The sequence below is a fragment of the Nansenia antarctica genome, assembly GCF_963989245.1.
Source record: "Nansenia antarctica genome assembly, chromosome: 2".
In the NCBI taxonomy this organism is placed as follows: domain Eukaryota; kingdom Metazoa; phylum Chordata; class Actinopteri; order Argentiniformes; family Microstomatidae; genus Nansenia; species Nansenia antarctica.
In genome coordinates, this window is record NC_137675.1 from 58,071,199 (window position 1) to 58,094,717 (window position 23,519).

The window sequence follows — 23,519 nt, forward strand, 5'->3', positions numbered from 1 at the left end:
ATGATTGACAACATTATTTTCTCTAATAGTTTTATACCAGACACTCATAATTCCACTAGCTAGATGACATATCGTATAGTAGGCCTATGTGATATTTATTTTTCTCTGTCTAACCCTAACTGTCTAACCCTAACCCTTTCACTAAAAACAACACATTACTCTTCTGCTTATTCGGTGCTATCCATTTGCTATTCCACAGATAAGTGACCCCAGCCATCTCCAAACCCAGGGCACTTGAGTTTGCCTGGATACGAGCAGCCGTCATGGTGCTGAAGATCTATTTCCCTCAGTGCTGTAACCGGGCAGACAGCGGCCTGCTAGTGGGTCAATGGATCCCTGGGCAAGACTCAGCCGTGGTGCTGGCCGTCATCCACTACCCCTTCATCCCTGGGCAGGTTAAAGAGTACATCACCCAGGTCAGTGGCACTGATAAACGGATTATAGCCTGACTCACAACATTTGACTGTACAGTTCTAAAACGTCGTGTGTCATTATGTTTTCTGGTGTTTATTTATTATCCATTTTGGATTTTATTTTTGTAAATACTCTATATGTATATGTATAATAATTATATGTATGTATTTGACTGCCACGTTGAATCAAAAAAGTTAAGTAAAATACATTTGATTGATTGAAATTTGATTGCTTCAACGTGGTTCCTTTCCCTGAGTCAGATGCAGGAGCAGAGCAAGGTGAAGCTGACCGTGCTGGGCTCCTGGAGCATGCCCAAGGAGGGCCAGGAGGGCATGGAGAGCTTCCTCAGGGACCTGAGCACCATTTTCCCCCAGGGACGCTGGCTCCAGCTCAGCCGCGTCATGGGCCAGATAGGCTTCAGGTGCCAGGTGCTCTGCAGAGACGGGAGTGAGTTTAACTGAAACATTTCACTTGACGTTTTATGTCATAAACGTCCATGTTGGCTAGATATTTCCGTTGATATTTCCATTGGTATCATCCGTGAATGAATCGGTGATAAGATTGTCCTGCTGTCACCACCATAGATGGGAAGCCCGTGCAGCAGGAGCTGAGGGAGGATGGTGATGGTGAAGGTGAAGGAGACTGTGAAGGAGACGGTGAAGGAGACGGGGACGAAGACAAAGTGATCTTCGTTCACTACGAGCAGAGGAAGGTCATGCTGTCCCAGCTCCACCCGGTAGAGAACGGGCTGAACGACCCCCAGGCCGAGTCCTCGTCAGAGCTGCGCCAGGTGGGGTACCGGCTGTACACATCTGTTACATGTAGAACACGGCTGACCTACGTTCAAATAACACGCTGCATCATTTCTAAGCTGTGCTTGCTGTTTTTGCATGGCACAGTGATACCAAGGAAATAGTCCCAGCAGTGCAAACCCTACCCATCTAGCCCCCCTAGACAGGCTAAAACTACATTTCAAATACTTTTCGACTCAGGTGTGGTACACGGTTGATATGATTGTGCTACCTTATTAATAGAACCTGAAAGGAAATGCTAAAGCTGTGTGAATCTGTTTCATGTTGTATTGGATTGGATTTGATCACCGTATTAGGATATTGTGGCGTCCAGTACTGTCAGACTCAGCTGTGTGGTGGTGTTGTAGATGTTCCAGACGGTGGCCCAGAGCGAGCCGCTGTTCTTCCTGGACAAGTACGACGACGGGCCCCTGAAGCTGACCCACTGGCAGGCGGAGGGCCGCGAGGCCAGCATCATAGTGGAGCTGATGAAACAGGCCTCGGTGCCCCTGTGTCTGCTCATCACCTGGCTGCTCTCTCTCTGGACCTGGCTCTGCAGCTGCAGGTGAGAGGCTACACATACACACACACACGTACACACGGTGCACATGCATACACACACACACACACACACACACGTACACACAGTGCACGTGCACACGGTACACACACACACACACGTACACATGTACACACAGTGCTCGTGCACACGGTACACACAGTGCACGTGCACACGGTACACACACACACACACACACGGTGCACGTGCCCACGGTACACACACACACACACACACACACACACACACAGGATCATCTCAATGAACAGGGACATCAGGTGGATGTAGCCTGGGGAAGGAGGGCAAATACACACACACAATAATTGGCAACTCTCAATGATAGACGCTACTTTTCTTCACTCCTTCTTTTTTCCAGGATTCTGAACCTGCGTTCGGTGAAGTTTGTTTCCAGTAAGCTGTCTACCTGTGTCCAGCTGAGCTACAGGACCGAGCACCTGCAGACTGTCTACTCTCAGAAGAGAGCAACGAAACATACAGACTTCATGAGGTGTGTGTGTGTGTGTGTGTGTGTGTGTGTGTGTGTGTGTGTGTGTTTGTGAGAAGTAGATAAGAGAGAGAGAGAGAGACTGACTCACAAGACCAGTTTCACTTCTGCCACATCCACCACATTTTTAAATCTTGCTAACGTTGTCCTTTGTGTCAGTGTGGTCCAGGTAAACTTAAACGTTGTCCTTACAGTGCACCAGTGGATACAGCTCTCTCTCTCCCTCTCCATAGGAAAGCCAACATGTTTGTGTCTCTCCTGGTGGACATGGCTCTGGGACTACTGCTCATATCCTGGCTCTATAGAGAGAACCGCATCGGCAAGCTGGCCAACACACTGGTGCCAGTGGCTGATGTAAGGGCTCCCCGCCTGCAACACATACTGTATATGGACAGGTGTTTCTATGTCTCTGATCTGATTCTCTCGACCATTTGTAAGGGTTGTTGGCAGGTATTAGGTTGTGTTTTTTTAGTTTAGGAGGATGTTTAGTTTCAAAGTGGTATGGTAATTTAATGCTTTACCCCTAAGAGACTTACAGTTGTAACACTTACTGTCCATAGACATCCAAAGACGTTTTTAACTAACAAAAACAAAAAACACACACACACACTTGCCAGGTTGTGAGCCATCTATTGATGTTTTGTGATGTGTTAGCATCATTGAATTCATTGGTAAGTCTCATATCATGTTTTGTAGCATGTTGCTAAAGAGCTGGAGGAGCTGCTGCAGTGGCTGATGGGAGCTCCGGCGGGGCTGAAGATGAACAGAGCTCTGGACCAGGTGCTAGGCCGCTTCTTCCTCTACCACATCCACCTATGGATCAGTGAGTAATACACACACACACACACACACACACACACACGTACTGCGTCAGTGTCCCATATTTGCCCTCCTTCCCCAGGCTACATCCACCTGATGTCCCCGTTCATTGAGATGATTCTGTGGTACGTGGGCCTGTCTGCCTGCCTGGGCCTGACCTTTGCCCTCTCAGTGCTCTCTGACATCGTAGCTCTGCTCACCTTCCACATCTACTGCTTCTACGTGTATGGAGCCAGGTATGTTTCAGCTGCTTCAATAGAGAGAAAAAAAAATCTCAAATCTGAAAATGTGTGTGTGGATGTGAGTGGGTGGGTGGGTGTGTGTGTGTGTGTGTGTGTGTGTGTGGATGTGAGTGGGTGGGTGGGTATGTGTGTGTGTGTGTGTGTGTGTGTGGGGGGGGGGGGGGGTGGGTGTGTGTGTGTGTGTGTGTGGGGGTGGGTGGGTGGGTGGGTGGGTATGTGTGAGTGTGAGTGTGTGTGTGTGTGTGTGTGTGTGTGTGTGTGTGAGTGTGAGTGTGTGTGTGTGTGTGTGTCCTATGTGCGTATGTGTAGATGTGCTACAGTTATAATTGATTTACATTATGATGATATATTCATCATGTCTCAAAATCATATTGTATCTTATCTTACTACTACCTCTACTATACTACTTTTTCAAAAATATCAATAATAATTCAACACATAAGTTCAGTCCATTCAAAGTGGAGGAGGGGTCAAGCTGTCAATCAGAGGGTGAGGGACCCAAGTCTCAGACACAGGAAGTCCATCTCCTCAGCCAAATCTGGAACCCTGGAAACGACTTCCTGTTTCTGCCTTTTCCTTGGAGGCTCCACCTCCACCTCCTCCTCTTCCTCCTCCATAAGTCTGGCGTTCCTCTTCTTCAGCAATGCTACTGAACGAATGATGGCCTCTCTATCTCTCTGGTGGTCATTCAAAGCCCTGGACATCATTCCCTTGTAGATGTGGACCAGACGACCCTTATCCTGCTCAGACAGGTTGTGGTCGTGCATGATCTGGTAGCAGTGGTGCTGGAGCACGGTCATGTTGTGTCTGAACCGCTGCTCCCAGTTCAGCCAGGTGTCCCAGGGTGGGTGACCAGGGGCGGCTGCCTGCACAGGTGTGTGAGGCTGAGGAGAGGGAGGCTGTAGAAGAAGTCATGATACATTCCTGAATAATTCTTGTTACAATGTAATTTCTTCACAAATTATGCAGTTTTACAAATACTTAGAGAGTTGTAGAGAGTTTTGGGCGAGAGAGAGGTACTCACTGGAGATGTGAGCCGAGGCTTGGTTGCACACCTGCCTCCCTCCCCTGCACCAGAGAGCACCTGGAGTGTGGCAGGACGGTCAACTTGTTGAGTATGGGCGCATTTTTTTTTTTAAAATGTGGAATTTTAGCTTGTAGAAATAAGTCACAGGTCTAGTCTTGGGGTTGTATTCACCAAAACTGAATTCCATTCAACATTGCTACCTATCAACCAAACATTCTAATCTCAAACATTCTGCTGAAGTTGCTAGGATTGATTGTGACATCAACATATTCAAAAGTAATTGCATCTTTATAATTCTTAGTTTCTATGGCAATGAGTCAAATGTGTATATTTTCAAATCATATTTTGCTCTCAGCAACCAAACATTCTAAATTCAGAGATTCTAAATGATTGTGATGGCATCAAATCTACTGTGTGTATGTGTGTATGTGTGTATGTCAGGGTATCCGCGGTGTCTTGAAAAGTATTAAAAGTTGATAAATCAATTTTGGGAAAATCAAGACCCTTAATAAGTATTAAAACGTCTTATCGAGATTTTATGAGGTCTTGAATTTTGTTGGTATTTTTCTGAATTAGACTCTGCCCAAAGAGTTTGAGTCCTAAACCTTTTTTGTAAAAGTTTGTGAATTTATTAGTTTGATTAAAAAACAAAGATGAACCGGAAATTCTGTTGTATGATAGTAGTTTAGTCTATTGCAAACTAAAACTGTTAAGTTAAAGGTGTCACTGATGTAAACGGTTACAGCTTGAAGTGGCGGTGAGGTCTGGAAAAATATTGACAAGGTCTTTAAAAAGTCTATAGGCCTATGACACACAAGGTAAAACATGGTTTGATTGTTTGTTTGTTTGTTTTTTTAAATGCTTGCTAGAATTTACAAAGAGCTTTTGCTTTGCTGGGCTGAGTGAGGACTGAGGATTGCATTAGCACTCCTGATTTAGGCACTGTCATGTCTTACCTGTAGAGGGCGATCTCCTCACGTGTCTGACTTCTTTCTTCATCGCTGTAGAAATGCAGGAGGGTTGAACCGGGTAGAGCACCCTCAGGTGTGACCTCATTATCACACCCTTATCAAAGACTTAGTGCACATGCACACACATGCAGGCACGCACGCATACACACACACACACACACACACACACACACACACACACACACACACACACACACACACACACACACACCACATACACACACCACATCCACCTAGTCAGCCTATTTATACCCAGGTAGTTTTCCAGTGATGGAAAGAAGTTTGTGATGACAGTTGAAGATGGGGAAGTCCACCCTTTACAGTTCCACAAAAACATTGTTGTCATTTTGCCCTTGGGGTTAGACTTTTTTAGATCATGCATGCTATCCATACTAATTGAGACTCTGTCGTTGATAGTCATATAACTGGTTTGGCCAGCTATAATGCCCCAGAAAGGTAGTTATGAAATATATGCCATTTAGCTGACGCTTTTCTCCAAAGCAAATTACATTGCAGTGGGTGCATATTTTTCAGTATATATGGTCCCAGCTGAAAATATGATCTGTCTGTTACAGATTTATACCAAAATGTTCATAAAATGTTTGGAAATGTCTAGTCTGTCTGAGAGACTATTTGGTGAAGTACACTAGTAGTAGGTATGTATGTATATCGTTTAAAGATAGTTTACCTCCTGCACCCACTAAACATAATGCAATATTACCCCTGTCCTTGTTATTCATTTATGTTGGAAGAGCTCTTGGAATGCTTCTAAGAGTGTTTTAGACAGTGACTTAAATGAAATCTGAATGTAGTCTAAAAATATCGTCCCTCACTTCTGTGTGTAGTACTGTCTGCAATGCATCCACAGTATTTTAGTGTATTTTATCATCAAGTGAAAAAATGACCTCTTATCTACTTCTGTGTTGTATTGTAAATATATCTTGGAGAGTGGTTGTTTCATACAGTATGATATCTACCACCTCAACATGGGAGAAGGCACATTGTCTACAAATGGGAATTTTCTAATTTCTTAACTAAATAATATGGAAAACCAAATGATTTTGGTGAGTTCTACCACTTACAAAATGGTATTAAAGCTCTCTCTCTCCCTCCCTCTCTCTCTCTCTCTCTCTCTCTATCTCTCCCTCTCTCCCTCCCTCTCTCTCTCTCTCTCTCTCTCTCTCTCTCCCTCCCTCTCTCCATCTCTCCCTCACTCCCTCTCTCCCTCCCTCTCTCTCTCTCTCTCTCCCGCCCTCCCTCTTTCTCTCTCTCTCCCTCCCTCCCTCTCTCTCTTTCTCTCTCTCTCTCTCTCCCTCTCTCTCCCTCCCTCTCTCTCTCTCTCTCTCCCGCCCTCCCTCTTTCTCTCTCTCTCCCTCCCTCCCTCTCTCTCTTTCTCTCTCTCTCTCTCTCCCTCCCTCTCCCTCCCTCCCTCTCTCCCAGGCTGTACTGTCTGAAGGTCTATGCTCTGTCGTCGTTGTGGAGGCTCTTCAGAGGGAAGAAGTGGAACGTTCTGAGACAGCGAGTGGACTCGTGCTCCTACGACCTGGACCAGGTACACACACTGTCCACCTCACACAGATGGAGACACACATAATATAATATAATAAAATATGCCATTTAGCTGACGCTTAAGCGACTTACATTGCAGTGAGTGCATACATTTTCAGTATATATGGTCCCAGCGGGAATCGAACCCACAACCTAAGCATTGTTAGCGCCATGCTTTACCAACTGAGCCACAGAGGACCACACGTCCCTCACACTCAGACCTGGGTTCTCACCCCCTCACTTGGCTCAGGAAGAATACACACGCACACACGCACACACACACACACACACACACACACACACACACACACACACACACACACACACACACACACACATAAAGTATTAAGTGTGTAACTCATTTTCTTGTTTGTTTTCCCAGTTATTCATCGGGACATTGCTTTTCACCATCCTGCTGTTCCTGCTGCCCACTACAGCTCTGTACTACCTGGTCTTTACTCTGGTAAGTCTAGTATCATCTTCAGTTGAGTAAACCTGACTTTCATAAAAAATAAAAAAAAGTATTCTGCACGTTTGCTAGATGTAGCTTGTCCAGTGAATTATAACCAAGTGCAAACCATTGTCACTCCGCGCAAACTAAAGAGCACCTCAAGTAATTGAAAGTAAACCAATACTCTTTTGACACAGGTCTGCTAATAACACAGCAGTTGAATCACTAGCTCAAATAAGTAGGAAGGTTTGGAACCGCAAAAGGTTTGCGGACAGTACCTTTCTCTTCACTGCTCTGTTGTATTGCCCAGTTCCTGTGCCACATTTGGATGTGTTAAACCCCCTTTGCTCTCTGTCTCTCTAGCTCCGCCTGATGGTGGTGTTGTTCCAGGGCGTGCTCCACCTGAGTGTGGATTTGATCAACTCCTTCCCTCTGTTTGCCATGGGGCTACGACTCTTCAGGCCCTACAGACTGGCAGGTAAGGGATGGGTGGATGGACAGGTTCATGGATGGATGGGTGGATGGTTGGATGGGTGGATGGGTGGGTTGGTGGGTTGGTGGGTTGAGTAGGTGAGTAGCAGGACTGGACAGAACCATGAATTGTGGGCTGGTGATTACCTCCCTTCCACTATGACATTCACACAAGTTTTCAGGCCTTTCAGACGGACAGGCAAGAGATGGATGGATGGATGGGTGGATGGGATGGGTATTTTAATGAGTGGGTGGATGTAACTAAGATGGATGGATGGATGGATGGGTAATCTTTTATCTGGATGGGTGAGGGGGTGGGTGGACTGCACAGATGGAGAGGGAAGCATGCATGGATGTTTGGGTTGATGGATGGAGAGATTGATGGAATGGTAGTGGATGGTGGGTGGAGGACAGATGGATGGGTGGATAAGTGGGTAAGTGTTTTAAAGGAGAGCTTGTGTCTCTTTGCTCTGCAGAGGGGGTGAAGTTCAGGGTGCTGTGTGAAGAGCCTGGCACACCGCTTCACCTGATGATGGAGGTAGGTCATCCCTCTTTCTCTTCCATATTCTCTTGCTCTCTCTCCCTCCCTCTCTCTTTGTCATCCATCAACAATCCATCAACTTTTATCTACACACTCATTCTCTCTTTCTCTCCGTCGCATTCCCTGTCCGTCACTGACACTTTGGCCCAATCCCGATTCCCTTTTCTACCCCTATGGCTCGTTTTCGAGTGTGACTCGATTTCAAGCCAATTCCTTCGAACAGAGCCACAAGCCATAGGGGTTGAAATCTACCCCTATGAATTGGGACAGCCCTTCACGACGTCATCAGCAGTGGTTTAAATAGACGCGGTACGGGTGACGCGTTATGTTGCCGGCGAATTCTCACATCTCGCAATGCCTTCTTCAGCTGTGTTTATTTCTGTTGCGTGTGCTATAAGCATCTTTTTTCGTTTATTATCAACACACCTGAGAAATCATGGAAGAGGGACAACCCTTCAAGACTGATACGTCATCAGGAGTATCGTAGAAAAGCATTGACTTTCGCGACTCATTCACAACTTCACTTTTACGCTATCAATCGATCAAACAAGTCATCAAATAAAAAAGAACAATGCTTCATTATCAGACCATGACAGAATAACGGCGCTCTAACCTGTATGAAACCTGTGCTCCTACCCTGCCAGTCTGCACTGATTTAGGACAACAGTGCAACAACTTCGCGGCTGAACTTTAGTTAAATTTACGGCGTCATATACCATCAATGGGAAACATGGAAAAATGCATGACTTACATATTTAATTTTATGACGTTCTGAAATCCGAAGTGACAGGAACGCTGGAGAAACAGCCGCTGTCCACTGCATTAATTAACTACATGTCCTTGATGAGTCTCCCGCTCACTGCCCTCCATCAAAAATGTCACATCCATCAATAATATTACATAATAACAACTGCTCGGATTAGATTGCGAGTTGTTTTGGTATGCCGCAATACAATTTATACCACCAAGGGGGGGGGGCGGGGAATTCGCGCCTATCATGTACATATCAGCCTGTGGATAGAAAACTTTAGATAGATAACTTTACATTAAATATGTCTACCATCATCCGCTGTCAAACACCACAATTTATTTAATGATTGTACATCTCTGAAATGTTTATCGCGCACATTTCTATGGGTCAGTTGCCGGGGCAGAGGAACGAGTGAATGAGTGCTCCGGTAGTCTAATGGAAGTGATCAGGCATAACAGCGATTTTTTTGTTATGCTTGTTATAAAGAAAAGGTCTATAATGCATTGTAATGACATTAAACTAACGTTTGATAGATAACTTTACATATGTGTACCATCATCCGCTGTCAAACGCCACAGGTAATAATTGATTTATGATTGTACATCTCTGAAATGCTCGACTGTCATGCAGCGTTGCGTTACTGTAACGTTAGACACAGCACTGACATAAAAGCGATTCTTTGGTTATGCTTGTTATAAATAAAAGGTCTATAATGCATTGTAATGACATTAAACTAAGATAATAAGATGGTTATCATAATTTTTCAAATCTTTATTAATAAGTAATTACAGAGAAAGTAAAATGACATTTCCGCATTGAATAGAGCGACATAAGATTTCTGTAGATGATTCGCAATGCATCCCTGAATCAAGGGGTAGCGTACCCCTATGGCTTCGAAGCTAGTCTGGTCCTGGAATCGCTCGAAACGGAGTCATAGTTAGCCCTCAAAATTAAGCCATGGCTTGATGAAATATTAATTGGGACAGCCCTCCCCCTAAACGTGAACGCGCAAATCAAGCCATAGGGGTGAAAACGAAGTCATAGGGGTGAATTGGGATTGGCCCTTTCTCTTTGGCTCATGTCTCCTTCCTTTCTCATTTTCTCTCTCTCTCTTTTTTCCCCCTTCATCTCTCACGTCCTCTCTCCCCTATCCAGATGAACCCTCTGGATTGTAGTACGGTAGTGCAGACCTACCGGACCCCCACTTACAGCTGCTACCCCAAAGACACGTGGGGCGCCTTGGTCAAGAAGCTGTTTGTGGGAGAGCTCATCTACCCCTGGAGACGCAAGGACACCAAGATCGACTGAGCCCACTGCACAATGGTGGGGGAGAGACACCAGCGGGGAGAGAAAAGGAGGGAGACGTGGGTTGGGGTGGAGACAGGTGGGAGAGATAATTGCAGACAGAGAGTGAGACAAGGGGAGACAAGCGGAGAGAGCCGGTACGAGGGGCCAGGACAGAAGGGACACAGAAGTGAACAAACTATGAGTAGGACACCAAGGGAGTGACGGGGAGGAGGGAGGGAGGGAGGTGTGTGTGAGTGTGCACGTGCGTACATTTGAGCGTGCGTGAGTGAGTGAGTGAGTGAAATGGAGTTGACAGGGTGCTCATTTAGACTGAACAAGCATTACCGTGAGAAGATGTTACAGAGTGAGACTCTCCTTGCTCATGAATGCTTATGAAGTCATCTTTGAAATCAGGTATTTAAAAGCATTAACTGCACTGATTATGGATAGTCTTATTTAACTATAGATTGATTTTATATTTGGATTAAGGTTTGACATCAACGATGTTTGACAAACTGATTGTTTTTGCTCTCCTAATGTGTAGAGATATTCTTATCCATAGATAATTTATGTCAGTGAAAGACTTTATTGAATACATTTAGTATTTATTGTTATTTTGGTTTCTAGATACTTTTCTATGCTAATGATGTGCCCCCCCCCCAAAAAAAATATAATAATTTGTGTTTTTAACCATATTAGCTAGTTTGTCTTGTTGACTGTCAATGTTCAATAGTATGCAACCTTCAGAACATAGAAACAAAATGCCTAAAACAGAGTCATTTCTGTGTCACTATGAAGAGGGCATTTCTACAATTTCTATCTGCACCATTCTGAACATTGTGGCGTCCTGAACATTCCCCCTGTTGTTTTCTAGCTCAAAGGAATTTCTCACCAACACTCCAATCAGCATTAGGGTTTGTCCTGGGAGAGCCAATCACAGGGGCACATTGTGATGGTTGTGTTGTACCTACATGTTGTGAAACAGACGCAGTCTTTGCTGTTCCTGGTCAGGGCCCATTGGTCTGTTGTCTATGAATCATGTGCCATGTGAGTTAACTGTGTGTCAAATAATAGTGACTGCCTTCATAATGATACAGCAGCTACAGTACATTTATGACCAATTAATGACTAGTAGTACTGAAATGTAAATTCTTTTTTTTGTGCCATGCAATGAAATATACATTTTTGATCAGAACCATGGATTATAATGTTGATGTTATAGTTTGATTCCACTTTATTATGTTTACTACTCCTTTTCTGTTTATTGTCAATTGTTCCTGTCAGTGTTCCACTGCCCTTCAATAAATTCCAAGGTTATTTGAAAAACTGTCTCTCTCTTTTTCCGTCATAATGTGAACCCTGCCATTTCTGATTTCTGAACATTATCATTTACATTCATAACCTAATTATTTTAATAGTGACAAAATAAATAATCAGTACATCAGATTTTAGTGTCAAGTCATTCTGCAGATGTAAGTTTTACTGTATGTTAGATCAGATTTCATGTCTCGATGATTCAAGAGCTAGTCAGCATTTTCCACCCATCAGGGAAACAAGCTATGTTCCCTAGTGCATTATAAAAAGAGGAAGGCTCAACAACTCAAAGTGACGGGTAGACAATGTAGAAACGAAGATGTTAGGCTGTTTGGTTCTTTTATCCCACTCTAAAACATAGAGGTATGGCCAAACTATTTCTGACTCTGGATTCCTAATCAACCCTCAAGGCACTACTGACTATCAGAGGTGATTAGACAGGTACACTATCAGCAAAAAGGCAAGAATTCCACAGGCTGGAATTAGGGTTAGATTAGATTATAATTAGAGTTAATAATTAACATATTGCTAAAACCAGTCCCCTTGATTAAAAACCATTCGAGTGCCTAGGAGGTTGGGGCAATTTGGAATTATTTGAATATCTAAATTTTATTTGGGAATGAAATACAAGAATCACAGAGAGCCTCTGATATTCTCTCACTCGCCTCTTTCATCCTACAGAGCATTATTAATTACCTACTGTAGTTAGGATGTATGAGTGGACCTGATTCATATTCCATTTCACTGGCATAAATAGACTGTAACATCTGATTCAAGATCAGCTCTTAAGTAACCCAACTGTTCCTATACCAGAATGACATCACTCTTACTGTATGAGGTTTGCTGAGGGTTAGTCTCGCTTTACCAGGTTTATGGCTCACACCGCTGACGAGAAACTCTGGGTGATTGATGATATGGAACGCACATGCACACGCACACGCACACACACACACACACACACTCACACACACACACACACACACATACTTGTTTATGCTACATTGTGGGACAATATGACTAGGACCTCCCGTGTGGGGACACCCCTTTCTAGACACCGTAGAGCACTGAGAAAAATCAGGCATGATCAGAAAAAATTCAGGAACCAGAATCTCACTTCAAATTAGCAATATTCAATACTTTTTTCAAGACATGACTTCTTCCACCCATGTGGGGAGTCTCAGGTTGCTATCTTTCTGGGGACACCATAACACACTTTCAGATATTACTATCTTTCTGGGGACACCATAACACACTTTCAGATATTACTATCTTTCCGGGGACACCATAACACACTTTCAGATGTTACCATCTTTCTGGGGACACCATAACACACTTTCAGATGTTACTATCTTTCTGGGGACACCATAACACACTTTCAGATGTTACCATCTTTCTGGGGAACACCTTAACACACTTTCAGATGTTACCATCTTTCTGGGGAACACCTTAACACACTTTGGTTGAATCCCAAATGGAGCCCTTATCCAAGCCCTGAACCCTTGAAGACTTTGGGTGCGTTTGTTTAATCTCCCGGGAGCGCACTCGGGTTGACATAGTGAGTTATTGTCACTATGTTATTGTTGTTATTGTTGTTATTGTCACTATAATTGTATAGTTATTGTTAACTCGGGTTACAGCTTAGCATGTAACTCAGTACTCTAGTTAGCACTGATACAGCTTAGCATATAACTCAGTACAGTAGTTAGCACTGATACAGCTTAGCATGTAACTCAGTACTCTAGTTAGCACTGATACAGCTTAGCATGTAACTCAATACTCTAGTTAGCACTGATACAGCTTAGCATGTAACTCAGTACTCTAGTTAGCACTGATACAGCTTAGCATGTAACTCAGTACTCTAGTTAGCACTGATACAGCTTAGCATGTAACTCAGTACTCTAGTTAGCACTGATACAGCTTAGCATGTAACTCAATACACACTAGTTAGCACTGATACAGCTTAGCATGTAACTCAGTACTCTAGTTAGCACTGATACAGCTTAGCATGTAACTCAGTACTCTAGTTAGCACTGATACAGCTTAGCATGTAACTCAGTACTCTAGTTAGCACTGATACAGCTTAGCATGTAACTCAATACTCTCTAGCCCAATGTATCACCAAACAGCGCTCAATTTAGTCACTCACTATTCGCCTACCCCTCCCCCACACAGCACATTCCACAGCTAGCAGCACACTCAGGCCTCAGCCGTTCATTTAACATTGCCGACCTCCTGAACTTTAAGGTTACAATAAATACATACAATATCCTTTGTAAAAGTCAAACCCTGAAAAGTCATCAAACTGTGATGGAGCATATTAAGCCAGTAGCTTTTGGAAAATGGATGCATTTTGTGCATTCCTGGGCCTGCTTGTTAACTGAGAACCAATCACTATTCGCCTCCCCCTCCCCCACACAGCACCTTCCACAGACAGCAACACACAGGCCTCTGCTGTTCATTTAACATTGCCGACCTCCTGAACTTTAGGCTCACTTTTGGGACACTTCCTATGTAGCCAGGGGAACAGAAAAAGACACACACCATCAGTGGGATGCCAGCTTTCAGACAAAATTGTTTTCAAGTCTCTAGTCCATTGTATGGCCAAACAGGGTTTAACTTATTGGGGATAGGCCTCCATTGACATTACATTGCCGACCTCCTGAACTTTAGGCTCACTTTTGGGACACTTCCTATGTAGCCAGGTGAACAGAAAAAGACACACGCCATCAGTGGGATGCCAGCTTTCAGCCAAAAGTGATTTCAAGTCTCCAGCCCAATGTATCACCAAACAGCGCTCAATTTAGTTGTGCACTATGCAGACAGAGCACTGATTTGCACCCCTCCCCCACACAATTAAGTTTCTGTTCTGCTGAAATCTGCCTCGCTCTGTTCAATTAACCTTCCTTCATGACCGGCTCACGGTGGGACCCGTGCCGTGCTGGCGCACTCATGTCCATAATCGAGAATTTCTCTTAGCTTCTCTCCCACCATGTCAGCCATGCAGAGAGCGATTTTTTTACTAAAATAAGATAACCAGAATGTTTATGATATGCTTTTTGTTAACTTTAGCACTGTGAGACTTGCAGTTGGAGTTCATATAATTGTAATCTCACCATATATGACAATACTCTTAAAAGGGTTAAAATAAATACATACAATATCCTTTGTAAAAGTCAAACCCTGAAAAGTCATCAAACTGTGATGGAGCATATTAAGCCAGTAGCTTTTGGAAAATGGATGCATTTTGTGCATTCCTGGGCCTGCTTGTTAACTGAGAACCAATCACTATTCGCCTACCCCTCCCCCACACAGCACCTTCCACAGACAGCAACACACAGGCCTCTGCTGTTCATTTAACATTGCCGACCTCCTGAACTTTAGGCTCACTTTTGGGACACTTCCTATGTAGCCAGGGGAACAGAAAAAGACACACACCATCAGTGGGATGCCAGCTTTCAGACAAAATTGTTTTCAAGTCTCTAGTCCATTGTATGGCCAAACAGGGTTTAACTTATTGGAGATAGGCCTCCATTGACATTACATTGCCGACCTCCTGAACTTTAGGCTCACTTTTGGGACACTTCCTATGTAGCCAGGTGAACAGAAAAAGACACACGCCATCAGTGGGATGTCAGCTTTCAGCCAAAAGTGATTTCAAGTCTCTAGCCCAATGTATCACCAAACAGCGCTCAATTTAGTTGTGCACTATGCAGACAGAGCACTGATTTGCACCCCTCCCCCACACAGTTAAGTTTCTGTTCTGCTGAAATCTGCCTCGCTCTGTTCAATTAACCTTCCTTCATGACCGGCTCACGGTGGGACCCGTGCCGTGCTGGCGCACTCATGTCCATAATCGAGAATTTCTCTTAGCTTCTCTCCCACCATGTCAGCCATGCAGAGAGCGATTTTTTTACTAAAATAAAATAACCAGAATGTTTATGATATGCTTTTTGTTAACTTTAGCACTGTGAGACTTGCAGTTGGAGTTCATATAATTGTAATCTCACCATATATGACAATACTCTTAAAAGGGTTAAAATAAATACATACAATATCCTTTGTAAAAGTCAAACCCTGAAAAGTCATCAAACTGTGATGGAGCATATTAAGCCAGTAGCTTTTGGAAAATGGATGCATTTTGTGCATTCCTGGGCCTGCTTGTTAACTGAGAACCAATCACTATTCGCCTCCCCCTCCCCCACACAGCACCTTCCACAGACAGCAACACACAGGCCTCTGCTGTTCATTTAACATTGCCGACCTCCTGAACTTTAGGCTCACTTTTGGGACACTTCCTATGTAGCCAGGGGAACAGAAAAAGACACACACCATCAGTGGGATGCCAGCTTTCAGACAAAATTGTTTTCAAGTCTCTAGTCCATTGTATGGCCAAACAGGGTTTAACTTATTGGAGATAGGCCTCCATTGACATTACATTGCCGACCTCCTGAACTTTAGGCTCACTTTTGGGACACTTCCTATGTAGCCAGGTGAACAGAAAAAGACACACGCCATCAGTGGGATGTCAGCTTTCAGCCAAAAGTGATTTCAAGTCTCTAGCCCAATGTATCACCAAACAGCGCTCAATTTAGTTGTGCACTATGCAGACAGAGCACTGATTTGCACCCCTCCCCCACACAGTTAAGTTTCTGTTCTGCTGAAATCTGCCTCGCTCTGTTCAATTAACCTTCCTTCATGACCGGCTCACGGTGGGACCCGTGCCGTGCTGGCGCACTCATGTCCATAATCGAGAATTTCTCTTAGCTTCTCTCCCACCATGTCAGCCATGCAGAGAGCGATTTTTTTACTAAAATAAAATAACCAGAATGTTTATGATATGCTTTTTGTTAACTTTAGCACTGTGAGACTTGCAGTTGGAGTTCATATAATTGTAATCTCACCATATATGACAATACTCTTAAAAGGGTTAAAATAAATACATACAATATCCTTTGTAAAAGTCAAACCCTGAAAAGTCATCAAACTGTGATGGAGCATATTAAGCCAGTAGCTTTTGGAAAATGGATGCATTTTGTGCATTCCTGGGCCTGCTTGTTAACTGAGAACCAATCACTATTCGCCTACCCCTCCCCCACACAGCACCTTCCACAGATAGCAACACACAGGCCTCTGCTGTTCATTTAACATTGCCGACCTCCTGAACTTTAGGCTCACGTTTGGGACACTTCCTATGTAGCCAGGGGAACAGAAAAAGACACACACCATCAGTGGGATGCCAGCTTTCAGCCAAAAGTGATTTCAGGTCTCTAGCCCAATGTATCACCAAACAGCACTCAATTTAGTCACTCACTACCCCTCCCCACTCAGCCGTTTAACATTGGCGACCTCCTGAACTTTAGGCTCACTTTTGGGACACTTCCTATGTAGCCAGGGGAACAGATTTCAAGTCTCTAGCCCAATGTATCACCAAACAGCACTCAATTATATGCTCAATATATTTTAACAGTGAAAAAACAGGAAATACAGATTTAAAAAAATAAATAAATAATCACAATAGTATGTTATTAGAATGATACAAACTTAAAATAAAATCAGTCTACTGTTAATAAAACTACTGCTGCAGATTTCTGTTGGTCTGTTTCTCAGACTGAATTGGTTCCATACTGCTTGGCCCTCTGAAAGGTCACAGCCAGGTCAGCTGCAGGTTGGGGCGGGGGAGGGGAGACATCAATTAACCACCTGCACCTCCAAACTTTCCCCAAAGCTACTGCTGCATTCAATGCACACGGGAATAACTGGTTTTCTGGAACAAGATGAATAATTATTATTCATAAATGTAGAACTGCTTAATCCCTTTATGTTTTGTAATTATTTAAAGATAAAACAACAGTTTTAAATGTTTTTATAATTTAAACCATTATATGGCTTGCATGATTGAGAATGTTGTCATTTTTAATACACAGTTTTGGTACACTACATTAACGCATTTACAGAACTCTCCTTAAAATTACAAATATAGTACTTATTACTAATACACTCAGGCCTCAGCCGTTCATTTAACATTGCCGACCTCCTGAACTTTAGGGACACTTCCTATGTAGCCAGGGGAACAGAAAAAGACACACGCCATCAGTGGGATGCCAGCTTTCAGCCAAACGTGATTTCAAGTCTCTAGCCCAATGTATCACCAAACAGCGCTCAATTTAGTCACTCACTATTCGCCTCCCCCTCCCCCACACAGCACCTTCCACAGCTAGCAGCACACTCAGGCCTCAGCCGTTCATTTAACATTGCCGACCTCCTGAACTTTAGTCTCTAGCCCAATGTATCACCAAACAGCGCTCAATTATATGCTCAATATATTTTAACAGTGAAAAAACAGGAAATACAGATTTAAAAAAAAAGAAAATCACAATAGTATGTTATTAGAATGATATAAACTTAAAATAAAATCAGTCTACTGTTAATAAAACTACTGCTGCAGATTTTCTGTTGGTCTGTTTCTCAGACTGAATTGGTGCCATACTGCTTGGCCCTCTGAAAGGTCACAGCCAGGTCAGCTGCAGGTTGGGGCGGGGGAGGGGAGACATCACCAGAATACCTCTGTGTCATTGGCTGCTATAGGCATAAAAGGAGAGAAACTCATGGTGTGGCCCCCATCTTCCCCTGACCTCAACCCTATTGAGAACCTTTGGAGCATCCTCAAGCAAAAATATATATGAGGGTGGGAGGCAGTTCACATCAAAACAGCAGCTCTGGGAGGCTATTCTGGCATCCTGCAAAGAAATTCAAGCAGAAACTGTCCAAAAACTCACAAGTTCAATGGATGCAAGAATTGTGAAGGTGATATCAAAGAAGGGGTCCTATGTTAACATGTAACTTGACCTGTTACAGTTTTTCTCAGTCGCTTTGGTGCATTTCTCACATCACTATTAACATTTGCACAACAGTTAGTGCATTTCTCAGAACAATTAGTACAAACTGCAAAACCTAGGTGTTAACCTGCAAAAGCGTGTCACTTGCTCAAAATGGATAGTTCATTCCTCAAAAGCAAGTATTCATGTCAATGAAAGTGTCAGTGTCATCAAAATGAAAAGTCCTGACACCATTGTTTATGAACAAGATAGTCAAATGGCTTTGTCATGTTTTCATTATGACAGTTCACTCTAAGTGTTTTCCAATGCAAAAAAGTCAGATCTTGGTGACACTACCTGAAAATGCTCAAGACAGTACTATACACTATTTGCACAGCCATTTGAAATCTACAGTGGGTTACACATTACTGTATTTAGTGAGGTAAATGAGTACAAGACGCTGAATAGTTATGTTTCACATTTTTACTGCATATGCTCTTTGCAATTCTAATTTGTTCACAGCATTGTGCAAAAGAAAAATACAAACTTGTTTACCACAAACATAAGAAACACCCTTTGGGTAGAGCTGTGCACAACTGTAAACAATATTGCAGTACATATTGGAACTGAATTGGAACATCCAACATACTGTAAATCATTCATTGACATCCAGACGTTCCTGTCTGTCTGGCCACATATTTTCATCGACATCACAGCGAATATCATCCCTGGTAATGCAGCGAGGAAAGTATCTCCCTGAGTGGCGAATCCACCCTCTGCTAGCAAGGCCATTTGGGTATGTGGATGCCGGTCATATACCTTCCACCTCCAGGCAGAGAAAAACTCCTCTATTGGATTCAGGAATGGCGAGTAGGGAGGGAGATATTCCACCAGCATCCTTTCATGTGCTGCAAACCACTGTCTGACCAGATCTGAGTGGTGAAAACGCACATTATCCCATACAACAACATACTTGTTCAGATGGTCTCCATTTAGACCCCTCTCATTCTCAGGGATTATGTCCCTGTAAAGAGTGTCTAAAAAAGTCAGCAGATGTTGTGTTGTGTGGACCAAGACAGGGTATATGGGTGAGGACGCCGTTTTCTGAGACGGCTGCACACATTGTAATATTCCCTCCTCGTTGGCCTGGGACATCAATGGTTGCTCTCTGTCCAATGTGATTTCTGCCACGCCTTCTACCTTTTGCCAGATTAACGCCTCATCAACGTATATGAATGTGTGCAGCGGTTCCCTGGCCTCCAGCTCCAGTACACACTTTATCCCAGAATAGAGAGAGAGAGAAAAAAACTCATTTTGGACAACATATTGTACAGTATGAATTGTCATGTAAGTGTACTGCATGGCACTACACAAAGTAACCAGTTTACAGCACTGGACATTAGAGTATGCATAGAACACATAAATGTTTTACCTGTACATACTGGTGACGGATCTCCTTCACTCTGTCGCTGTTCCGTTCAAATGGCACATTGTACAATTGTTTCATGCGCATTTCATTTCTCCTGAGCAGTCAATTGTAGCGATTGAAACGGATTCAATATTCCCAAAGATATTGTCATCCTCTATAACAGCGCTTTGTATCTCTCTCAACCTTATGGCATTGTTTGCAATCACCATTGCACACATGGCTTCCTCTTGTTGTGGAGTAAAAAGGGGCCCATTTTGAGTTTTTTATTAAAAAAAAAAATACTGTTATCATTGGGAGGTTTGTTCAATAACATTTGAATTATACTCTAACGGTTGATGACTTGAAAATTATACTGATTGTCATTTGCATCGACTATTTAGGAAAATCTGATAAAAATATAATTTGCATAATAATTTGGAACGAGGTGTATATTTAACCTTTTCGAGAGGGAACTGTGCTCAGTATAGTTTTAACAATAAAGGTCCCATATTATCTTATATCTTAATTCACTTCCTGGTAATTGCTATGTTGCAAATACCCTGCGTTATTAAAATATGGAGAAATATGAATTAGGAAATTATGGAAATACTGTAATAGGTACAGATTTGAAAAGCATGCCCCCATCAGAATCAGAATCAGAAAAGTGTATTGCCAAGTACGTTCACACATACAAGGAATTTGCTTTGTAAAACATGGAAAGGTAATAAAAACAAGTGCCATAACCTGTGCCCCACCCAAAAACCAGCCGCCACTGCTATTTACACCATGGAATTATAGTCACACACTTTCTAGTCACAATAATAAGACCAATGTTAACCAGCGTTCTCTGTCAGAACACTCAGCCAGTATATTTGCTAGCGTTTCACCCTGCAAAAACTCGCGTCGCGCGCACACACTCGTCTCGCGCGCACACTCGCGCACAATCTTGTATTATTCTCCAACGGCACAACGCGAAACGAAGTGTGCTCCGTCCCCACTAATTAGATCTTCAGCCAAACCTGCACACCTGTCTCCACCCCCAATCATGTGCTTGATGCAAAGTGCACGTGACAGACAGGCAGCTCATATGATTGGCTGCAGGAGTGTTAAATGTGTGTTAAAATTTCTGCCATTTCTGTGAAAAAAATAGTAAAAAATGCCGATTTCGCCACCAGGGGCGCACTCTAAACACTGATTAAGCACTCTTTTCAGACTTATGTAGCAGTGTGGGTCAAAATTTAAAACATAGAAATATTTGCACTAGACATATCAGCAACACTTTTTCTACCAAATTCAATGAAAATCGGTGTGGGGACCCGTTTTGGGTCCCCACACCGATTTCGAGTCCCCACACCGTGGTTGTGCTGTCAGACCTCAGTCCCCACATAGTAGTATACACAGGCACACACACACACACACACACACACACACACACACACACACACACACACACACACACACACACACACACACACACACACACACACACTCTCTCTCTCTCTCTGTAGGGATTCTGTTTTATTACAGCTCAGAAGAGGCTTATACAGAATCTGCATTTATCTGATGGAAGTATGATTGGTTTAACCGTCTAATCAAGCATTAGGTTTTTATCAAGGGAAATCTGCTTATTTTAAAAAGAATCGTTGCCATATTTTCAGTGTGTGTGTGCGTGATTATGTGTGTTTTGTAGCTTGACAGTCGTGCGCATGTGTGTCTGTATTTTGTAGATGAATGTGTGTGCGTGTGTGTGTGTGTGTGTGTGTCTGTGTGTGTGTGTGTGTGTGTGTGTGCATGTGTGTGTGACTGGTTGTACACATGTCACACGGTGTGTGTTTTATAGCCGTGTAGGGTCCAGATGTCCCTCTGTGCCCCTAGAGAGCCTCTCCATGCTCAGATCTAAATGGGCTGGCACAAAGACTCCCAGTCATTTGCATGGTAATCTATTCAGGGGGAGGGGGATTACTTCAGCAACATTTCCCTTTAACCGGCGAAACCTCTTACCCTTTAACCACACTATTAACTCTCTGACAGCTGTCACAGGCAGTCTCTTCACTAAGTCCTTTTGAGGTAGGAAGATCTCTTCCCCCCCCCCCCCAAAGGGACTTATAATAATACTTTAAAAGCACACAGATCACACAACTCATAATGATACCGTGTATTGCTGCTTTAGAGTGGCTGTGAGCATAATGAGGTTCTGTAGCTGTCGCATACACTACAGGACTTCAATGAGTGGTGCCATAGATTTCACATATAGGACAATATTCCCATAGGGATGGACCACGTTTCTTTGTTCTGCCAGTTTGTTATGTGAGTCCTGAAGTCCTGGCGTGTGTGTGTGTATGTGTGTGTGTGTGGGGGGGGGGGGGCAATCAGCAGGAACAACAGTCAATTATGATCTGCTGAAGTTTATTTTTGATGTGGTGAGTGATGTGAGTGCTGTGAGATTGAGTGTGTTCTGTAAGGTAGTCCAATCATTTGCGGCCGCAAAACTGAAGGAGTTGCGGCCGAAAACAGTGTGGCTTTTGGGATGGTGAGCTTTATGAGATCCCTAGACCTTGAGTGGTAACCGTTGTGAGAGAAGTGCAGGAGAGATGAGAGGTAGAGAGGTGATTTTCCCAGTTTTTTTTTTTTTTTGTAATCAGTATTTTATTGAATTTTTCAATAAACACATTTCTTGACTATTACAACTTTTGTATAAAATGGTAACAATATCACCGAATAAGTCTTGCTGTCCCCAGGATTGTTTTATAGATGAATTGAAGCCAGTGAAGAAGCCCCCTGGTATGAAGGGAGGGCCAGTCCACCAGTTTGTAGAGGTCGCAGTGGTGAGTAGTGAAAGGTGCACCAGTGACAAAGCAAATGGCTGAGTGGTGGAGTGTGTCAAGTTTCCTGAGGGCACTCTTTGATGCCATTTTATAGATTGGCTATATACCTGGCTTCTCCATAGACATATACGAGTGGAAAAACATCCAGGTCCAAGCAACTCATGTTGCTGCTTATTCACATATAGTTTTTCTCTCTCCTGGTTGTGTGCCATTCATTCATTATTCAATTGGTGGGTGTTTGTCTTATCTTCAGGAGACAACCTGGCAGTTGGAGGCAGCTGAGTCAGGAACAGGTTTGACACAGATTCAAACCTCCCTCAGTCAATTACAGGTTCCCCTCGCAAGGTATTGTGCCATGCAAACCTACTGTAGTGTCGACCGGCTTTCATACTGCTGTGGCCAGTCGTGATCATTTATTGAATATATTTGACATTATGTTTTATTATTCCATCACTCACACTTCAATTCTTAAGCCATGGTTGTTGTTGTTGTTGTTGTTGACAGCTTGTTTGATGGAGTTGGCGTAAAACCTATCGCATCATACTATGTCGATTACTATCCAGTCAGAGGTGGGGAGAGGCGGAACTTAGATCAGGGGGCGGAACACCGAGTGGCAGACACACACAGTCAGTGCGCTGTGTCGATCTGTCAACAGCTGCAGTGTTGGGCTTTATCGCCAATATGATTGAGCGTGGAGGAAAATCGGATGATCACATGGACTGAAGATTATCAAATGCGTTTGAACTATCGACTTGCACTGGACCCAATGTGGTCAATTGT

General features: G+C 43.4%; 1 protein-coding gene across 1 annotated transcript; it reads left to right on the top strand.

Moving 5' to 3' along the window:
* Positions 1 to 263: 263 nt before the first annotated feature.
* On the top strand, positions 264 to 10,578 carry pigq (phosphatidylinositol glycan anchor biosynthesis, class Q; the record flags this gene model as incomplete). Its single annotated transcript, XM_080524873.1, has 13 exons — positions 264 to 416; positions 675 to 861; positions 999 to 1,204; positions 1,574 to 1,770; positions 2,141 to 2,272; positions 2,503 to 2,623; positions 2,966 to 3,092; positions 3,171 to 3,324; positions 6,769 to 6,880; positions 7,259 to 7,339; positions 7,691 to 7,805; positions 8,275 to 8,336; positions 10,246 to 10,578. 13 exons carry the CDS (start codon positions 264 to 266, stop codon positions 10,396 to 10,398), a joined length of 1,800 nt encoding a protein of 599 aa, XP_080380999.1. The 3' UTR covers positions 10,399 to 10,578.
* Positions 10,579 to 23,519: the final 12,941 nt, after the last annotated feature.